This window comes from Calonectris borealis, chromosome 14 (assembly GCF_964195595.1).
Source record: "Calonectris borealis chromosome 14, bCalBor7.hap1.2, whole genome shotgun sequence".
In the NCBI taxonomy this organism is placed as follows: Eukaryota; Metazoa; Chordata; class Aves; order Procellariiformes; family Procellariidae; genus Calonectris; species Calonectris borealis.
Window position 1 is genome coordinate 15,069,440 of NC_134325.1, and position 17,090 is coordinate 15,086,529.

A 17,090-nucleotide genomic window follows, 5' to 3' on the forward strand; every position below is an offset into this window, starting at 1 on the left:
TTGTACATGGATCAATAAAATAAGCCACTCGCCACATGAACCCATATAAACTATAAGTAAAATTGCTGTTAGTAGCAGTCAGTGAAAAATTAGTTTCTAACTGAAAGTTGTCCTCAAACATAGCATAGCACAAACCACACTTCTGCTCATCTGGAGATCCCCTGGGTTCCCAGAGGCACCAAGGCTGGGCTACGGTGGGTGGGGGGAAAGCACCACAGTTACTTTTAACCATTAAAGGCTCCAGTTCTTTAAGGCAGCCTTAACTTCCAGAGTGTCTACCAAGGAGCACACTTAGAACACCAAAGGACAATTCTGAATCCTATCGTTGATGTTCAAATTTAGTTTTTAACCATATGAAGGAATTGCTCCTCTGAAAACAAACTCACCAGTGGGGTCATATGTCCGTATACTGAGCTTTCCTTCATTTCGCTCTCCTTTATTTATCTTTTTATTGCTCTCATTTTATTATTTAAAAATGCTGAGAGGTTAAAAGAGAGTCAGATCAAGTCAACGTGTCAGGCTAATGTTTAACCTTAAATTAAAACCTCACAGATAAAAAGGGAGTGTACTACAGATTTCACAGCTAAGTCCCCCGCTCCAGCCTGCCTGATAGAAGCACTAGGGTCTAAGTGCATTCAGCACCTTCCTGACTCATCCTTAGCTTTTTTTTTTTTCCTCCTTAGAAGTGAACTGGATTAAAAAAAGAGTCTCCCAGCGGAATAATCTTTCTGTTTATTATTTGTCATTGATGAGCTGCAGATAAGCTTCAACTTGGCTGTCGACTGAGTTAATCTGTTCAGAGCAACAGCTATAGAAAACCAGAACCCTCCATCAGCGAACTGTCCAACTGGTGCTATGTCAAACTTTGTAGCTCCAGAAGTCAAAAAATTTGTGGCGTGGGACTATGTTGTTTTTGCAGCACTATTTTTAGTATGTGCTAGCATTGGAGTCTTTTTTGCAGTTAAAGAGAGGAAAAAGAAAACTTCAAAGGAATTTTTGGTGGGGGGTAAGCAGATGACATGTGGACCAATAGCCTTCTCTCTCACCTCAAGTTTCATGTCAGCTGTCACCGTTCTGGGGACACCCTCCGAAGTTTATCGCTATGGGGCATCCTTTGTTCTGTTCTTTCTTTCATATGCACTTGTCATCATTTTTACTGCCGAACTTTTTCTACCTGTATTTTACAGATCTGGCATTACAAGCACTTATGAGGTAAGTAAAAATAATAAAAAAAGGCACTATTTAACATAAAAGTCAGTATCATGTGTATAGATATTTCTAGAGAAAAATCTGACAGAAGACTTTCTGCGGTGTTTTACAGAACAAGTGTATTGATACATTAATTATTTCTAGTAACTGGTTCCATTAATTCAAACTAGTTATATATATTGCATAAGTTGAAAGCACAAATTCAGGGTCAGAGCTCCTGTTATGCATATATAGCAAAGACAGGATAAGGGTTTACACACCAGCACCAAATTAAGTTACACCTGGAAAATATTTAAAGTGTATCCAAATGCTTTTGATCTTATAAGTAACTATTCCGCTCTGGTTTAGAAAGCACGTATTAAAGACAGGCTTTAAGAAAAAAAATTAATAGTATCCAATTCAAACTTTGTCTAGATCTGGCAATTTGGTCCAATTCACTATAAAAGTGGACTATTTGATATGTAAAAAGCTGAGATGGGAGGAAGGGATAAAGAGGAAGAAGATGGCAGGTCTCTTTCAAAAATTAAAAAAAAAAGTCAGGGCTGGAGAATGAATTCAGGAATTCTCTAGAAAATGAAATGAACGACCTCTGAATTTTCTAGAGTTTTTGCCTGGCATTCCTCCTGGAACACACTGTTTTCTTCATATGACAGTTCAGCAGTTAAAAAAAAAAAAAATCAGCAGTCCTTGCGATGTTATTGCTAGGAGCACAGTGTGCAGCCCTTGGCAGCGGCACACCCACAGGACAGCTTTTGAGCATTTGGGAATAGCCTTTTAGTCACTTTAATCAACTGCCACAAATTTGGTTGCTCCTGTTTGTGGGCAGGTTCAACCAAGCAAGAATTGGACGAAGAAAGCCGGGTTAGTTTGCGAGGAGCTTCCTGGTAACAGAAAAGCTGCTCATGTTCTCTAAGCCCAAACCCAAGGAGGGGTTTCGGTCAAACAACTCTGCCTGGGTATTTGGAAATATTTCAGTTACAGGTTGGAAAAAAGTAAAATTGCCACAAGTAACTGCATTTTCTAGCTGGTTTTGATGCAAGATCAGAGAATGAATTATTTTTCTCATCTGAACCACCAAAGGTGTCATTGTAGCCAGAGAGTCCCTTCAAGCATGCTGGCTTCATGAATTATTTTTAGAAACAAGTCAAGTTACATAAATTAGCTATTTATTTGTATGGCAGACTGTGGGGCTTATTATGCAAGAGGCACAAGAAAGATGAACATGAATAAAATTAATAAGAAGGAAAAGAGAGAAGACTTGAAGCCTGGTGTCTTCTGGGGAACGCTCAGGACTATGGCCCAAAGAGAGACCCAGCCCACCCAAAGCTGCGTGGGACGCTGCCACAGGGTTAGCAACGCAGATTTCATTTTTTTGGTCAACTCTACAGAAAGACTCCAGGTGGTGACTCAGGCTTAAAATCTGGGCTTTTGGGGCTAGAGATCTACTCACCTCAGCAATTGTGTGATAATTGGGAATGACTCTCTACATCCACCTGGACGTCCGTAAGAACCCCACTTGCCTCTTCCTGTTGACGATGTGCAGATTTGGCTTTGGACCGAGACACAGCACAAGAGAAAGCCAGCTTAGCTCAAGTGCTGAGAAAGCCTCCATGTTGCTGCTTCTCCATCTGCTCCATCACCACTTTTGTCGCTACAGGACTCAAACTATGCTATTTCTCCTAGAGATGACCTCAAGTTTCCTCTTCATATAGTTGGAATATACCTTCATCTGAAATTGAAGTTTCTTTTCCTGGTAGCCCCTGGGTTTTCAGTTATTCCCGATACAAAGCAGATTTTGAACACTGCAACCCAACATATAACTTCTACTGATGAGAAGATTTCTTAAATGTAATTATCTCTATGTGTACTAACTATCATGCTCTCCTGTTCATTACTCATAGTAGTAGTGCCAGTTGCCAGTAATTTTACTTGCATAGCAAGCTGTTAGTCAGGGTGAACAGAAGGTTAATAGCTATGTCACAGATGCAACATGTGCAATTTACTGAGATTCCTCCTTTTCCTAGTATTTGGAGTTAAGATTTAACAAGATTGTCCGCCTTGCTGCAACATTGATCTACATCCTACAGACGGTAAGGAGACATTGACTCCTTGTTTATGCTAATTTCACTTAACATTTATTTTGACGGACTAGTCTCAGACTGTGCATTTATTACAATGAAATGGTTTAATAAGTCCTCTTTTTTCCTTAATTTTTTCACTTGGACGGTGAATGTTAAAAAGAAAGAATGGTTACTTTCCTAACTTTCTAGCTTTCTCCTGTTTAGGATTAAAAATGCCGTTTTTGTTGTCTTTGACACTTGGATATTGTGCTGAACTCCCACAGCTTCTCAAAATCTTGGTCTCATTATGTTCCCTTGAAGTCTCTCTCTTTCCAAATGAGTGGATTCTGTCTTTCTTGAGAAGCTAGACGAGCTGTACTGGGTACATTTAGTCCACCAGTTACCCATTTATGACACCAGGGTGAGGCTGTCCCATTGCAAAGCAGCCGCACGTGGCAAGGGCTGCTCCCAGCGCCAGGTCCCAGGGACTAAGCCCAACAGCCCACAGGGCAGAAATCGCTGCCTGGTGCGTGCGGACCCCACATTTGTGTGCTGCTCTGCATTACCATTACCACTGACTAGCCACTCCACACCCCTGTGTGTGTAGATAAAATAAATAACACTCCGGGCTCTTGGATGGAGGGGTTGAGCAGAGACTAGCTTTACTTACTGCCCCAAACACCACTTTTCTACTGTTACTTACTTTACCTACTTACTTTACCAAAAAACCCAACCTAACACTTAGGGAGCCACCCAAGGCACTATTGTAGACATCAAATAACTTTTTTGCCCTTTGATTTAAAGCTTCACCAAGTTTCTCAAAAGATTACATTAGTTATGTATTTGATGGAAAGTTTTGGGACATTGGCAGACATTTCTTTCTACATTAATTCCATTTTATTAATTACAAAACCTTTACCAGTAGATTTGAATGCTTACTGACTTCCAGGCTTTGTTTCTCCCTCAGTTCTGTCAGAACATACACGTGAAGGGCACCAAGTCAGCTACTTTGAAAGGGATTGAATGGAATGAGGGAAGTTTAATTTCCAAGATCCATCCAAGTTACCTCCGCATCACTGTTCGTGTTTTCCTGAGAGCTCCTCTTTCCATTTGACTAGGATATTTTTGTCACCTAGTCATCTTAGCAATGGGTGAAATACCAAGACAGATAATGGTCCTTCCATCAGAAAAGAACTAAATCAAAGATTTTTATTTTGTAAAGGCTGGAACAGAAAGCCATATACAATACAAGCTGATCTAAAGAAACCTCTAGATACGGTATTTTGCTCTGAGCCCCACTCTAAATAGAAGCCTTACCACTGAGCATTCACATACATGTTTGTTTTTTTTTTTTCATGAACTTTTTCTCCTTCAGATCCTTTACACGGGAATAGTGGTTTATGCTCCATCACTGGCACTCAACCAAGGTGAGTTCCCATGCCGTGCTACATGGCTACCCCAAATACCCACACCACAAGACAATTAGAATAAATGAAATGAGGAAAATAGATAAAGAAGTCTAAAAAAAATTCCTCAGAAGTTTTGTAAGAAGGTTTTTCCTGCACCTCGTAGCTGTGTGCTTCTGACTCCCCAGATCTCTCTCACACCAGTACATTAGCAGGAGCCCCGTGTTTGTTCTGCTCTCCTTTGCACTCAGTAACCACCCAAAGAGGTTAGCAACGAAAAATTTCTCAACATCCTGACAAAGTTCACAGTACAAGCTGACGATCCAAAACCATATTCTGTACTTTGATTCCGCCCTTCCCTGTCTCCCGTGTTCAGGCTCCCATGGGCGTAACCCCACTCCCTGTAGCTGCAGCGGAATGCTGTGCTGCTGTCCGCACGCTGCTTCAATTAATCTTTGCAAACCAGGCATACAGCATCCATCATGATAGATGGGATTAGTAATTTTACTGCCATAGGGCATAAGGAATCACCATGGCCCAACTCCTGATTTCACCAAAATTGACTGGGAAGAGGTTGGGAGGCTCTTTTCATTGTTTGTCATCTGAGCTGCATCCAGTTTGTCCAATCCCACCTCACACAGTGCCGAGACTCCTTCCTCCCTCCGGAGCTCAACTGAATTTTATGTGACAGTTCACGTTATTAGGCCATACTAACTTTGCTAATAAGAGAACCTTTAAAAATAGATTTGCCCTCACAAGCTATGCCTGGTGGGAGAGACTTCAATATAAGCCAAACCAAAATTTGTACGTCTTGTATAAAGTAACTTTATGAAGTGAACATGCAAAATTGTTTTAATGCAGCACATTTTAGCGTTAAAACTGTTCCTAGTTGCAGGGAATGGACTTTAGTTTGGGGTTGGGTTTTTTTCCTTGGGATTCTTTGGAAATCTCTGAAGAACTTGATTTCTCAAGAGAAAATTCTGGACTAAGAACAGAAGCAAAGCATTGCTTATAAAGCTGTGTCCCATAGGAATGATGTTTTTGCTTTGTGCAATTATTCTTCTTATGTATTACTTTTGCACGCTTGAAAGTTAGTTAAATCCAATTTGCAAGAAAACAACAATGCAAAACAGTACTCAGTAGTGTTAAGAAACCTGAACAAACCAGCAAAGCTCCTAATGGACACAAAAAATTAAAATTAATAATTACTCCCATCCTTCTAAAGGATCATAGCTTTTCTGTTACCATTCAGATGGCCTACGCCCATTTCGCTAACCACTTGGTTTTCTTTGGTTTCACAGTCACTGGATTTGATCTCTGGGGCTCTGTAGTTGCAACAGGAATTGTCTGCACTTTCTATTGCACTCTGGTACGTAACAGGCATAACCGAACAGCTGGAACACAGATTGTTAATTCAACCATCCGTTATACATGACAGGCTATCGCAGAAGGGTGGCTTCTAAATACAGTCCAAGGGATTGAAGTTTAAAGTAGGAGAACTTAGAGATAAATTTCTTTTAGACTCTGTGGTATAAGTAAGTCTATTTGGAGAAAAAAAAATTTCCTCTCAAATCCTCTGCTGTATGTCTCAAGGTTTAAACTAGACAGCTTGAGACAGAGTCCAGATAAGGAGGCGATAACCTTCCCCGGCCATACTAAATCTCTTGAGAAGATGATTCTTTTTATCTTTTACAAGTTATAGACTGAAAAACATTGTAATGAAAAACGTGCCTCTGCTGTCACCCCAGATCAAGAGCAGAGTGATAAAGCCTAGGAAGGACGATCAACGGGTCATAGAGAGCTTTGCTTCTGAGTGGAAGCAACATGAGACTCCGGATTAGAAAAAGATAAACATTGCAGTGGAAGTGGCAGAGCCCTGGGGCTCAGGGGCTAATTTCTGTTCTCATTACCACTCATGAATTTTTTCAATATTTCAGTCCACCCTTGTTGCAGACATTTATTGTGTTGCTCTAGCACAGATTTGATCAGATATGAAAACAGCAGTGGAAGAAAGCTGACCTGCAAATTTTCTGGAGCTATTTTTCTGTGTTAGGCTAATTGTGGATCACTGGGCTCTGAGAATTGTACGGAGTGCTGCGGGAAGTACAAACCCGGGCCAGCTGGTATTCCCTAAGCTCTTGTTCCACACCATGATATATTCTTCAAATGCATATAAAGGAGGCAGAAAAAAAGCATTTAACCGGAGATCAAATATTCTCATGTGACTGTGGACAAACCATTTAGGCTCTGTGTCATTTTCTGACCTCCAAAAATACAACGTTCATGGGAGAATACAAAGTTTAAGAAGAGTCCCGATTTGTTAGATGCTATACATACAGCTTATGAGCTCCTGAAATAAGGAGTCCTTCTATCTTTTGCTGTACTTGAACAACAGAAAAGAAGATGAGAGCATACAGTTTCTATTTGTTTTAGGGAGGATTAAAAGCTGTTGTCTGGACAGATGCATTTCAAATGACTGTCATGGTGGTTGGCTTCGTGACGGTTTTGATTCGAGGAACTACTCTGAACGGGGGATCGACCAAGGTCTGGGAAGATGCTTATGAAGGATCACGACTAAACATATTTGAGTAAGAAACAAATGGTGCAAAACTTTTCTTTTTGTATATTTAATGTTTAGAAACCCTGCCCTCACTAAGCCAAAAATACTCAGACTTGTTATTATATTACTAGTGAACAAACTCGGTAACTCAGAGAAATCTATTCCCTAGTTCTTCAGTTCTTGGGAATGCAGTTGACCTTCCAGGAGAACTTAACTCCTCTTTCTGTTACTCTCTTTGAAGAAATCAAAGCTCTGCTGAACTCAAAGGGAGCTTTGTCATTTTTCTGTCTGTAGCTACAAACGCAGCCCCATTATTCCTTCCAATTGCATTTATCTTTAATTTTCTCTTCATAAAACTGGCACTTCGTTTTAAGTACACTCACCACAGCAGCTAGCAGTGGTGCACCAGAGCACTGGGATAGTAAACTGACCTTCCTTTGGCTGTTTGCGGCCTTGACTGAAAAGTTCATTGATCAAGGCAAGTCCCTGACAGAATCTAACGGCAGGTCAAATGTTATCTGCTAGCCCTGTCAAGATTAGTAGAATTGCAAAGACGACAGAAGCAAGACAGAAAGATGTACTTGTACCGGTTAGAATTACTGAGTAATCAAATTTCATTGTTAAAAAAAGATAACGCTGAAGCAATTTCTTGTAAGGGAAATAACACATCATGATGATGTAACTAAGAGTTTGGAGGATTTTTAGAGTTCAGTAAGTGGCTTAGTTCCTTGCAGAGGACTGGGTCCCTGGCAGGATGGTTTGCAGGTCTGTTGCTGCAATATGATACAGATCTGAAATCTGAGCATAATAAGCGTTATAAATATCATTTATCTCAAGTAGTTGGTCCTCTGACTGAGTCTGCATGATATATGTTTATCCTGACTTGATAGTAATGTGTTCCAATAGAAAAGTTAAAAAACTTCCAAACCTATACACACTAGATCTTATCTGTGCTGGAAAACAGTATTACCAACGCAGTACTTTGATTCGGAGGGTAGGACATACCAGAGAGATCTGAAAAATCACCTACCTCTTGCTAAATAAATGTGTGTTTAAATAAGTGAACTGAATTTCTTCTTTCTCTCTTCTAGCTTTGATGCAGATCCTTTGAGACGACATACCTTTTGGACAATTGTTATTGGGGGAACATTTACGTGGCTAGGGATCTATGGAGTTAATCAGTCCACAATACAGAGATGCATTTCTTGCAAATCAGAAAAGCACGCTAAACTGTAAGTTACCTGACATTGATCTGTCCTAGCAATCAAAAATACTGATGTGGAATTATACTAACAATTTATCAGTTATGTTAAATAAATATTGGGATCCCATTGGGTGGTAGCTCATTTTGCACTGACAGTCTTACTTCCCCGGCCCTAAATGACATAAACAAACCAAGAAAGAAAAATGGGTAGCTATCTAACTCTTGCGGTTTATTAATTTGGGGTCAGGCTGCCAAATTAAGCCTCAGAAGCAGAGTATGGAAAAGATGCCCACACAGAAGTTGTGCTATCTACAGCTTTATTGGAAAAAAGTATTTATTGGAATTGTGCTTATGTTGTATTTTATTAAAAGTGGTTATTGATTTAATGGGGCACTATAGTACAAGGCATGATCTAAATAAAATGAGATCAATAAGTTGTTAAAATTCTAAAATATAAGAATAATTAGAATCAATGGCAAAGATGGCAAAGAACCATTGTGAAACTTCACAATATAGACATACAGGTCTCCAGTCTGCTGCCTTCCTCAAGTTCGGCATTAGTATGTGCATAGCTAGACACATTTTACTTAACAACCAGATTTTTTTCATACATCTAGTGCTAATTGCTTGCCCATTTGGCTAAAGCATAAAGGTGGTAATTTTTTCCTTCTTCAGGCAGTTAGCTTTTTTGCTAGCTGCAATCATACTCATTTTTCTTAAGGTCGTGTTGGATTATATGAATTCACCCTGTTGAAATTCAGTCTCTGAAAATGTTTGGAAGTCACAACAGTGAGAACATCACCAGTAACAAGTCCTGAAAGACCTTTGGGTCCCAGTAGCACAGCTCTGAACTGGCCCTAGCGAGAGACCTTGTATAAGGTGACGTCCAAGACCAATGTAGGCTCTATAAAACCTGGCACTCTCAGGAACCACAGGATTACTGAACCGCAGCCACACACAGCAGCTGCTGTCACCCGCACCCATTTCACGGACTAGTGAAAAAAACCCCAAGTGGCACATTGCAACCACGACAGAATCCATGCAAAATAATACTCTGCGTGGCTTGAAGGGAGAACAGCAACAACAACTCCCGACAGATAAAAATCTGCTCTCACAGGGGCAGGAGGGACAGACCCAGCGCTCGGTGCAGCCTGTTCTGCCTACCAGTTACTGGGCTTAGATCAGTCTCTTCCAGCGGCACAGAGTTACCTACAACCTCGCCCGAGAGCATTAAGAGGCTGTATTTTTTCATGTTTTTTAAAATCAGTATTACACACGATATCTTATCCTGGTGATGCCTTTACGAGATTACATAGCTAGCTTTGATTAGGGTATCTCTCTAAAAAGTTAAAAATAACAAACTTGTTACAGCTTTTCCATATTTATCTTGTATTAAATAGAGTTTCTCTCCTTCGTTCTAGGGCACTTTACCTGAATTTATTGGGACTTTGGACAGTCCTGGTGTGTGCAGTGTTCTGTGGTTTGGTGATGTATTCTCATTACAAGAGTTGTGACCCTTGGACTGCTGATTTCATTTCAGCACCTGATCAGGTACAGATACCCATTATTATAATTAGGAGCTCTTTGGGCCCAGACATGGCACATATAAAGACAGTTTAAGTTTTGTGGGGTGCTTTACGCCCTGTCAGCGCTCAGGCGCTAAGGTGGTTGCCCAGTCAGGGCCAGAATGTATCTATTCTGGCACTCCTGCAGTATTAATCTGATTGACTGCTTCCCCTTAACTGACACCCCTTGTTAGTTGGAACAAAACCAGAATTTAGCAACATGCACAGCTGCAGCTAATTCTCTTCCATTACCCAGGAAAATCTTCACTAATTGTTTGCATTGCTCTTGTGCTCCTTCTACCTCAGCTCATGCCGTATTTTGTTATGGACATTTTTTCTTCGATGCCAGGAGTCCCGGGACTGTTTGTCGCCTGTGCATTCAGTGGAACACTAAGGTCTGTGAATCTGAAATGACATTTTAGCTGCGTACCATTGATTTCTTGAGGACCCTGAACGAGGTCAAAACATGAAACCCTAAAAAAAGCCCAGCTGTTTTTCTTAGCACATCCTGGGAAGAAGCAGTAGTGCTTTGTTGAGTTACATTATATTTATGCCAAAATCTAGCTCCACTTCTCCAGTATCTTTTTATCCTAAATACATTTTAGAATAACATTATCAACACAGTCAAAAGGATATAAAAACCGAGGAAACACCGGTTCTCTTTGTAAAAGAGCTCAGCTTCCTGAAATACCTTTGGAACTGCTCGTGGTGAAATTGCCTTTACTCAATCCAACTGCCACAATATCACAGTTAGGGATAGAGAGCTTTTCAGCAAGTCTATCTGCACACGAAACAGAGTTAGAGTAGGAAGAGAAATGTCTGCATAGAGAAGATTTAGAAGCTGTGTGTTCTTCAGGGGGATGCTGCATGTTACTGTAGTTTCTACCCTCTACAGGCCAAACACCAATACTTCATAGGACATTAGAAAGAGAGAAGATTCAAGTTCACAGTGATATTATTCAAATGCCAGAGAGTCAGTCTCCCACAGGCTGTTTCTGTAGAAAAAGCAAGACACCGCTGTCAAAACAGAAAAAAAAAAAAAAAAGAAAAAAAACCCAAACAAAAAAAAACCCCATGCATAAAAGGCCCTGGCTGCTCCTGGCAGGAGACTAAGGGAAGGCAGTTAAGGGCACCAAGTACCAGATACTGTGCTGGGGCTATTGACACTCCCATATCGTCACAACAAATTCACAGAGAGTGTATTCGCCAAATACGGGTTAACTCACCTTGCTAAAAGAGTCAGACTATCCTAGTGTGTATTTTCCAGTTATGAGAGAAAACCAAACAGGCATTTTGTGGAGGAACAGCGTGTCACTAGTGGTCACTGCACATCCTTTAACTTCTAAGGGAGTAATATCTTTATTCTGGTACATGTCTATATTTTGAAGGTCTTTGCAGCTTGGTAAAATAAAGGGTCAATTAGGCTGAGTTTCTATCTTGTTCTGTGCCAGCATGAACTTTCTAGATTGCCCCTAGCAATCGCAGAAGGGACAGAATCCTCATCAGCACCAGCAGCGTGCGTGAAAAATACTCTTCAAGAACTGTACATTTTATAGTATTAATGCCGAACAAGAGGCAGCATTTGTCTATAAATACAACTTTATTTCAGATTATATTGCTTCCTATTTACTTAACATTCTTCTCCATTTCTACAGCACGGTGGCTGCCAGCATCAACGCTTTAGCAACTGTTACCTTCGAAGACTTGGTCAAGAAAGGTTTCCCAAACCTCTCCGAGAAGATGAGCACATGGATCAGCAAAGGCTTATGTAGGTACCCAGATGGGATCCATTTGTTTAACGGCAAAGGTGTCCATCCCCCCTGTAGTAGTTACTACTACTACAGGAGAAATTAGGGCAGGATTTTATATACTCAGAGCCTCGAGAGGCTCAGACTCTCAATTGACTCCGAGGGCAGGTCTGCGAGTAGTGAAGGACACTGTCTAGAGACACTTCAGAAACACACTCGTGCTTTGGAAACCTCCACAGGAGCATAACTCTTTATAAGCTCTCAGGATGAACGTCAGCATGATGCTTCAGTAAAATTAAGCACGTGCACTACCTGGTGCACTACTCAAAATCCCTTGAAAAGTTTTGTCTACTGAAAATACTGGGGAACGCTCTGGGATCTCCTTTACAATACAGAAAGAATATCAATGTAGTTATTACCACATTGCTCTATAGTAGTATTACTAAATATTACTATTTTATAGTAGTCCAATAAGACATTTCTATTCAGAGTATCGCATAAGTAGGTTGTTCAGAGTTTTTCAGAGAAAAATAAAAATGTAAAAAAGACAAATGAAAAACAGACCATCAAAATGTCAAGCGTCCAGAGTGCTTTGAATTTTTAAGATACTTTTTACAAGTATTGCAGTAATATCATAACTCTTTTATAAGCATTGTAATAATATCATAACCATTTGTTGATGTTGGCAAAGATCACAGAAGAGCCAAACCAATACTTTCTCTGACTCTGTAACTGTCTCCAACCTTCTCTGTTCCTGTTTTTTCACTTACTACTGAATTTTTGCACTCAGGACCTAGAAAGATCATTTTTACCTCTGAAACCAAGGTGTGCTAGCACAGAAGATGAGTTTTGGTTGGCTTTCCTCAAGACTACTACATACAGAGTTTTGTCTACCACAAAGTTGAAACTGGTGCCAAAGGAAGAAAGCCATGTTGTTTATCATTGCTCAATCCATTCATTAGATTATTTTAAAAGTGTTATTCAAAGGAACAGAAACATTTCTACATGAGGCATAACTTCTAAATTAATTTCATTGCTAAGTTCTGCTTCATAAGAAAAACCAACCAACCAACAACCCAGCAAGACTTCACGCAAGACGCTGCTGGGTGCTTAATGGTCCGCTTTAAACATCAAAGCCCAAAGTGCAAATTCCTCCATGGTGCCTGGTCACTTCGGGCACTAGATGAGTTAGAAATTGCCCACGCTGTTAACCAGCACTGACAACCTCGCTGCCTGATCTTTTCCAGGTATATTGTATGGCGTCCTGTGCACTTCAATGGCTGCAGCAGCATCGCTGCTGGGAGGAGTTGTGCAGGTATCTTGTCCTTCAGAAATGCAGTGAACTGAACGTGAATGAACAGAAGTGCAATGAGTAAGGCTGACATCCCTGGGGACTGCTAGATTACCTGAACAATTTCTGTGGACACTCTGCTGAGAGGAATAACTAGGGGGAAAAAAAAAATTAAATCCCTCAACTCCTTCACTATTTACTCACTGCTGGGAAACAATACTGAGTGTGATTCTTTCTTTAATTGTGCACCGAAATCACTGTTGATCCCTTCTCCCCCACCATTTCCCACTGAAAATTACAGACCGAAACCAGAAGTGCGCACGCTCCCTCCAGCTGCTGCACTAAGCTCCTGTCTCTTCCCTGCATCCACAGGCTTCCCTCTCCATCCACGGGATGTGTGGGGGGCCCATGCTGGGATTATTTACCCTGGGAATTGTGTTTCCTTGTGCTAACTGGAAGGTAAGGAAAAAAAAAAATCTGTATCTAAAAGAAAAACTCCTGGTGGTGTTTGGTTAAAACTCCATCTTGAAAATTGTTTAGGTTTTTTAGATTTAGTCTCTGGGCTGCTTTTCAGATGTAGAGCCTGAGGAGTCCAAGATCTGTTTAGAGGTCCCTTTTCACTGTCTGAATTGATCTCGTTTGAATTTAACTCTACCCAACTGTGGAATAATTGGTGATTAGATCTACATGAGGGTTTTTTTAAAAATCATATTTATTTCTGAGTTTCTTCTATTTCATTAAAAAGAAAAAAAAATATTCAATACTCGCCCCAGCCTATATTCACCTTGGGACGCACAGAATGATTTCAGTTGCTCTGCCTTTGCTAACTCAGGCAAAACACGGTATGAGCTCATTCCATATCGCCCCGTGAGCAGTCCCCATTACGTTTACCCAGAAGTAAAACTAAACTCTGCATTGCAGTTTTGATCATCACAGTTTTGCTGCAACTCTTATTACTAGAGGACAGTGAATCACCATGTTTTATACCTTGGTCGAGAGAACAGAACTGATTTATTTCTGACAGAGACTGTAACCAGTCATCACCTACCCCTGCCTAATTCACCTTCGCAGAGAAGCACTCCCCACGCATCACCTTTAACAGTCTCTTTCCATACCTGCCAAGGGTGCTGTCGGCGGCCTCTTAGCTGGGATCACCTTAGCTTTTTGGGCTGGTATTGGCTCTTTCATTTACCCTGCACCACCGACAAAGTCCATTCCTCTGCAACTGTCGACTCTCAACTGCACGCTGGCTAACAGCACCGAGGCGCTGACGACAGCGGCTCCCACCGCGGCTCCGGACAGGTATTTTCCCCACCGTTACCACCTAAGCCTGCGCTCTGGCGCGGCGTGCAGCCCCAGCTGCGGCGTGCAGCCCCAGCTGCGGCGTGCCGGCCCAGCTGCGGCGTGCCGGCCCAGCTGCGGCGTGCCTCTGGGGTGCAGCCGGTAACCCCCGGGGGGGCTGGGAGCACGGACCACTGCCGATCACACACCGACTGCAGCGTCAGCTGTGTTCTGCTGGCACAGTCGAGAGGCCATGCAAACATGGCTGTTGGTCATCACTAGCTGCTTCTTTCCCTTTTGTCACCTCTTGGCAGGCCTTTGCTGGCAGATACCTGGTACTCCCTGTCCTACCTGTACTTCAGCGCCATCGGCTGTCTGGGCTGCGCCACCGCAGGGCTGCTGATAAGCTTTGTAACAGGTCGGTGTTCAATGTATCTATATATATATATATAAAAGTGCTTTTGCACAAGAATCTGACTCAGCCGTTAAAAGAGCTTTCAAAAAGCCAGCAAGCGGCCCGTGAGACACGGACTGAGGCGAGGGCGGCGGGCTCCGATCCCGCTCCCCCCACCTCACGCTCTGAGGCTCCCCCCTAGCTTTCCTCAGACGGAGGCATCGCTACTTCTCCTTTCAGGACCTAGTAAAGGAGAAGACATCCCACCAGTGCTGATTAAGCCAGTCTGCAACCTGTTTTGCTTTTGGTCCGAAAGGCTCAAAGCTCTCCTCTGGTGCGGCGTGCGGCACGGGAGCCAGGAGGTGAGTACCCGAGCCCTGGGCTCGGGGCCGCCGCGGCCGCTGGGCCTGGGTGCAGGGCCGAGGGCGGGCCAGCTCTCAGCAGGCGCTTTTTAAAGTTATGCAAGGGGTGCAGCGTAGGCACGGCGGAGTGGAAATGAGAGCAGCCAAACCCTACTCAGCGTTAGTCAGGAATAAGTTACCTATTTGCCCTGTTTAGGCAGCATACGGGCACTCCGGAGACAAACAGCCCTCGGGCCGGCCAGCAGCCCGTGAAACGGGGCTGACCTCCCCCTCCCTGCCCTCCCCGCTCCGGCAGCCGAGCGGGGACAAAAGCGCACTTTACACCCCAGAGAGCAGTTCACCGAGCTACTGCTTCCTCCCACCGAGCACAGAGAGAAAGACTTTAGCACTCACGCGTCCACGACGCTCTCCTGCTGCTGCCATCCCCGCCTGCAGACCCTGCAGGGCTTCCCCGCTCCGGGGCAGCGAGCCGGCCCATCCGGCAGAGCTGCAACCACCGGCACCGGGGCCGCTCCTGCCCTCCGCCTCTGAAACAGGACCAGCTTTTCCCCAGGTGTCTCAGGGCTTCGGAGCTCGTTAACAAGCCATAAAGAACGAGCACCTCATTTTCTTGCATTGTTGTAACAGTTTGCAGAGAAACAACATTGCTCCACCTTAGCGGAATCTGCTGGGTTTGTAAAAGGGACATAAAGCAGCGTGTATGTTTTTAGCTCCTTTAGAGCACTCTACAGGTACCTCTAAATCTTGAAAGTAATCTTTCAGCTGCAAGGCTCACGGTATTCAGTGACAACGTAGAAGCTGCCCTTCCACCCAGCTTGCATTAAATTTGACATTAAAGTTAATGACCTAGTTTGGAGAGCAGCTGTGGCTCCAGATTTGCTTCAGCTGTTTCACTTGGCTTTTAGGTGCTCAACACAGACTTCATCTAGAACTTTTCTGGAGAAAAAAAAATCACCTCAATGAAAGCGGTAAAAAAAAAAAATAAATCGCATATGCATTTATCCCCTTGTATTTGCTTAAAATGTAGAACAACAACATTAATCAAGTAGTTGCAGTTTGAAACCACAGAGGCAAGCGTAGGCCAGACGAAAAACCAATCCACTAAAATGTAGATAAATATGCAGATGAAAAACTAAACTTAAGTGATTGGGAATGCACTGAGGGCACATTTTCAGACTTTTACATGAACAGAGGAGTTTGAGAAGTTGTTTTTGTGGCTTTTGCCAAAGACTTTCCATGGGGGAATGAGAAAATCAGTGGTTGTGTATGGAGGGGACACAGACCGAACTGCGCCTGTTTGTGGGTCTGAGAGTCGCTTCATGTAGTGAAGTAACTCCTCAGATTTCTAAGAAAGGATGTCAAATTTCATGATGCAACAAAATACCCTTTAAGCAAAGGAAAAAAGCCGTGAATACGGGCTTCAAACTACTAGGGTATTTTCTTTCTTTTTTCAGGTGGACTTTGAAAAAAATCTGCCTAAAGTTATTGCAAATAAAACTGGAACAGACGACACCTTCAAGAATAATACCAACAGAGAAAACAAACGCCAGTTCCCTGGTTACAATCCCGAGGAAAATTCCTACACTAATATGAGCAGAGAATCTCGCCTCTAGAAACTCAGGGACAAGGGACATTTAATCAAACTTTATTTCTCCAGCTTCAGAAATGAAGAGCTCTTTTTATCGCATTTACCAGCTTGTAGATGACCAAGAGGGAACAATTGCTCTCTATAGCAATAAAGGCCACATTTTTATTTATTAATTTCATGACAGACCTGGGAAATCATCGGACAAGGGGGTTTTGGAAGCACTGCTATTTCAGAAGAAATGTTTCATGAATCTTGCTCTGGAAGCTCCTGCTCGGAAGTAGCCGCAACACGTCTCTATCACATACTCTGTTCAGTAACTAGTCATTGAAGGGAAACATGCAAAGGCTTGAGATAACGCCAGACTTTGGAGAAGTTTCTGAGGTCTCTCACTAAGGTGAGACTGTGAACTGCCCTCTGATGGA

At 42.4% G+C, this 17,090-nt stretch overlaps 1 protein-coding gene across 1 annotated transcript; it reads left to right on the forward strand.

The window, feature by feature from the left end:
- Positions 1-855: 855 nt before the first annotated feature.
- SLC5A12 (solute carrier family 5 member 12) lies at positions 856-16,693 on the forward strand. The gene is made up of 15 exons (XM_075162792.1): positions 856-1,212; positions 3,234-3,299; positions 4,645-4,696; positions 5,977-6,044; positions 7,109-7,263; positions 8,327-8,467; positions 9,861-9,990; positions 10,311-10,399; positions 11,660-11,772; positions 13,000-13,067; positions 13,416-13,502; positions 14,167-14,345; positions 14,639-14,742; positions 14,959-15,080; positions 16,535-16,693. Exons 1-15 carry the CDS (start codon positions 856-858, stop codon positions 16,691-16,693), a joined length of 1,890 nt encoding a protein of 629 aa, XP_075018893.1.
- Positions 16,694-17,090: the final 397 nt, after the last annotated feature.

Coding starts and splice junctions, on each gene's coding strand:
- SLC5A12 (XM_075162792.1), top strand. CDS start 856: ATGTCAAACTTTGTAGCTCCAGAAGTCAAAAAATTTGTGGCGTGGGAC. Junction 6,045..7,108: donor GCACTTTCTATTGCACTCTG/GTACGTAACAGG, acceptor TATTTGTTTTAG/GGAGGATTAAAAGCTGTTGT. Junction 15,081..16,534: donor TGCGGCACGGGAGCCAGGAG/GTGAGTACCCGA, acceptor TTCTTTTTTCAG/GTGGACTTTGAAAAAAATCT.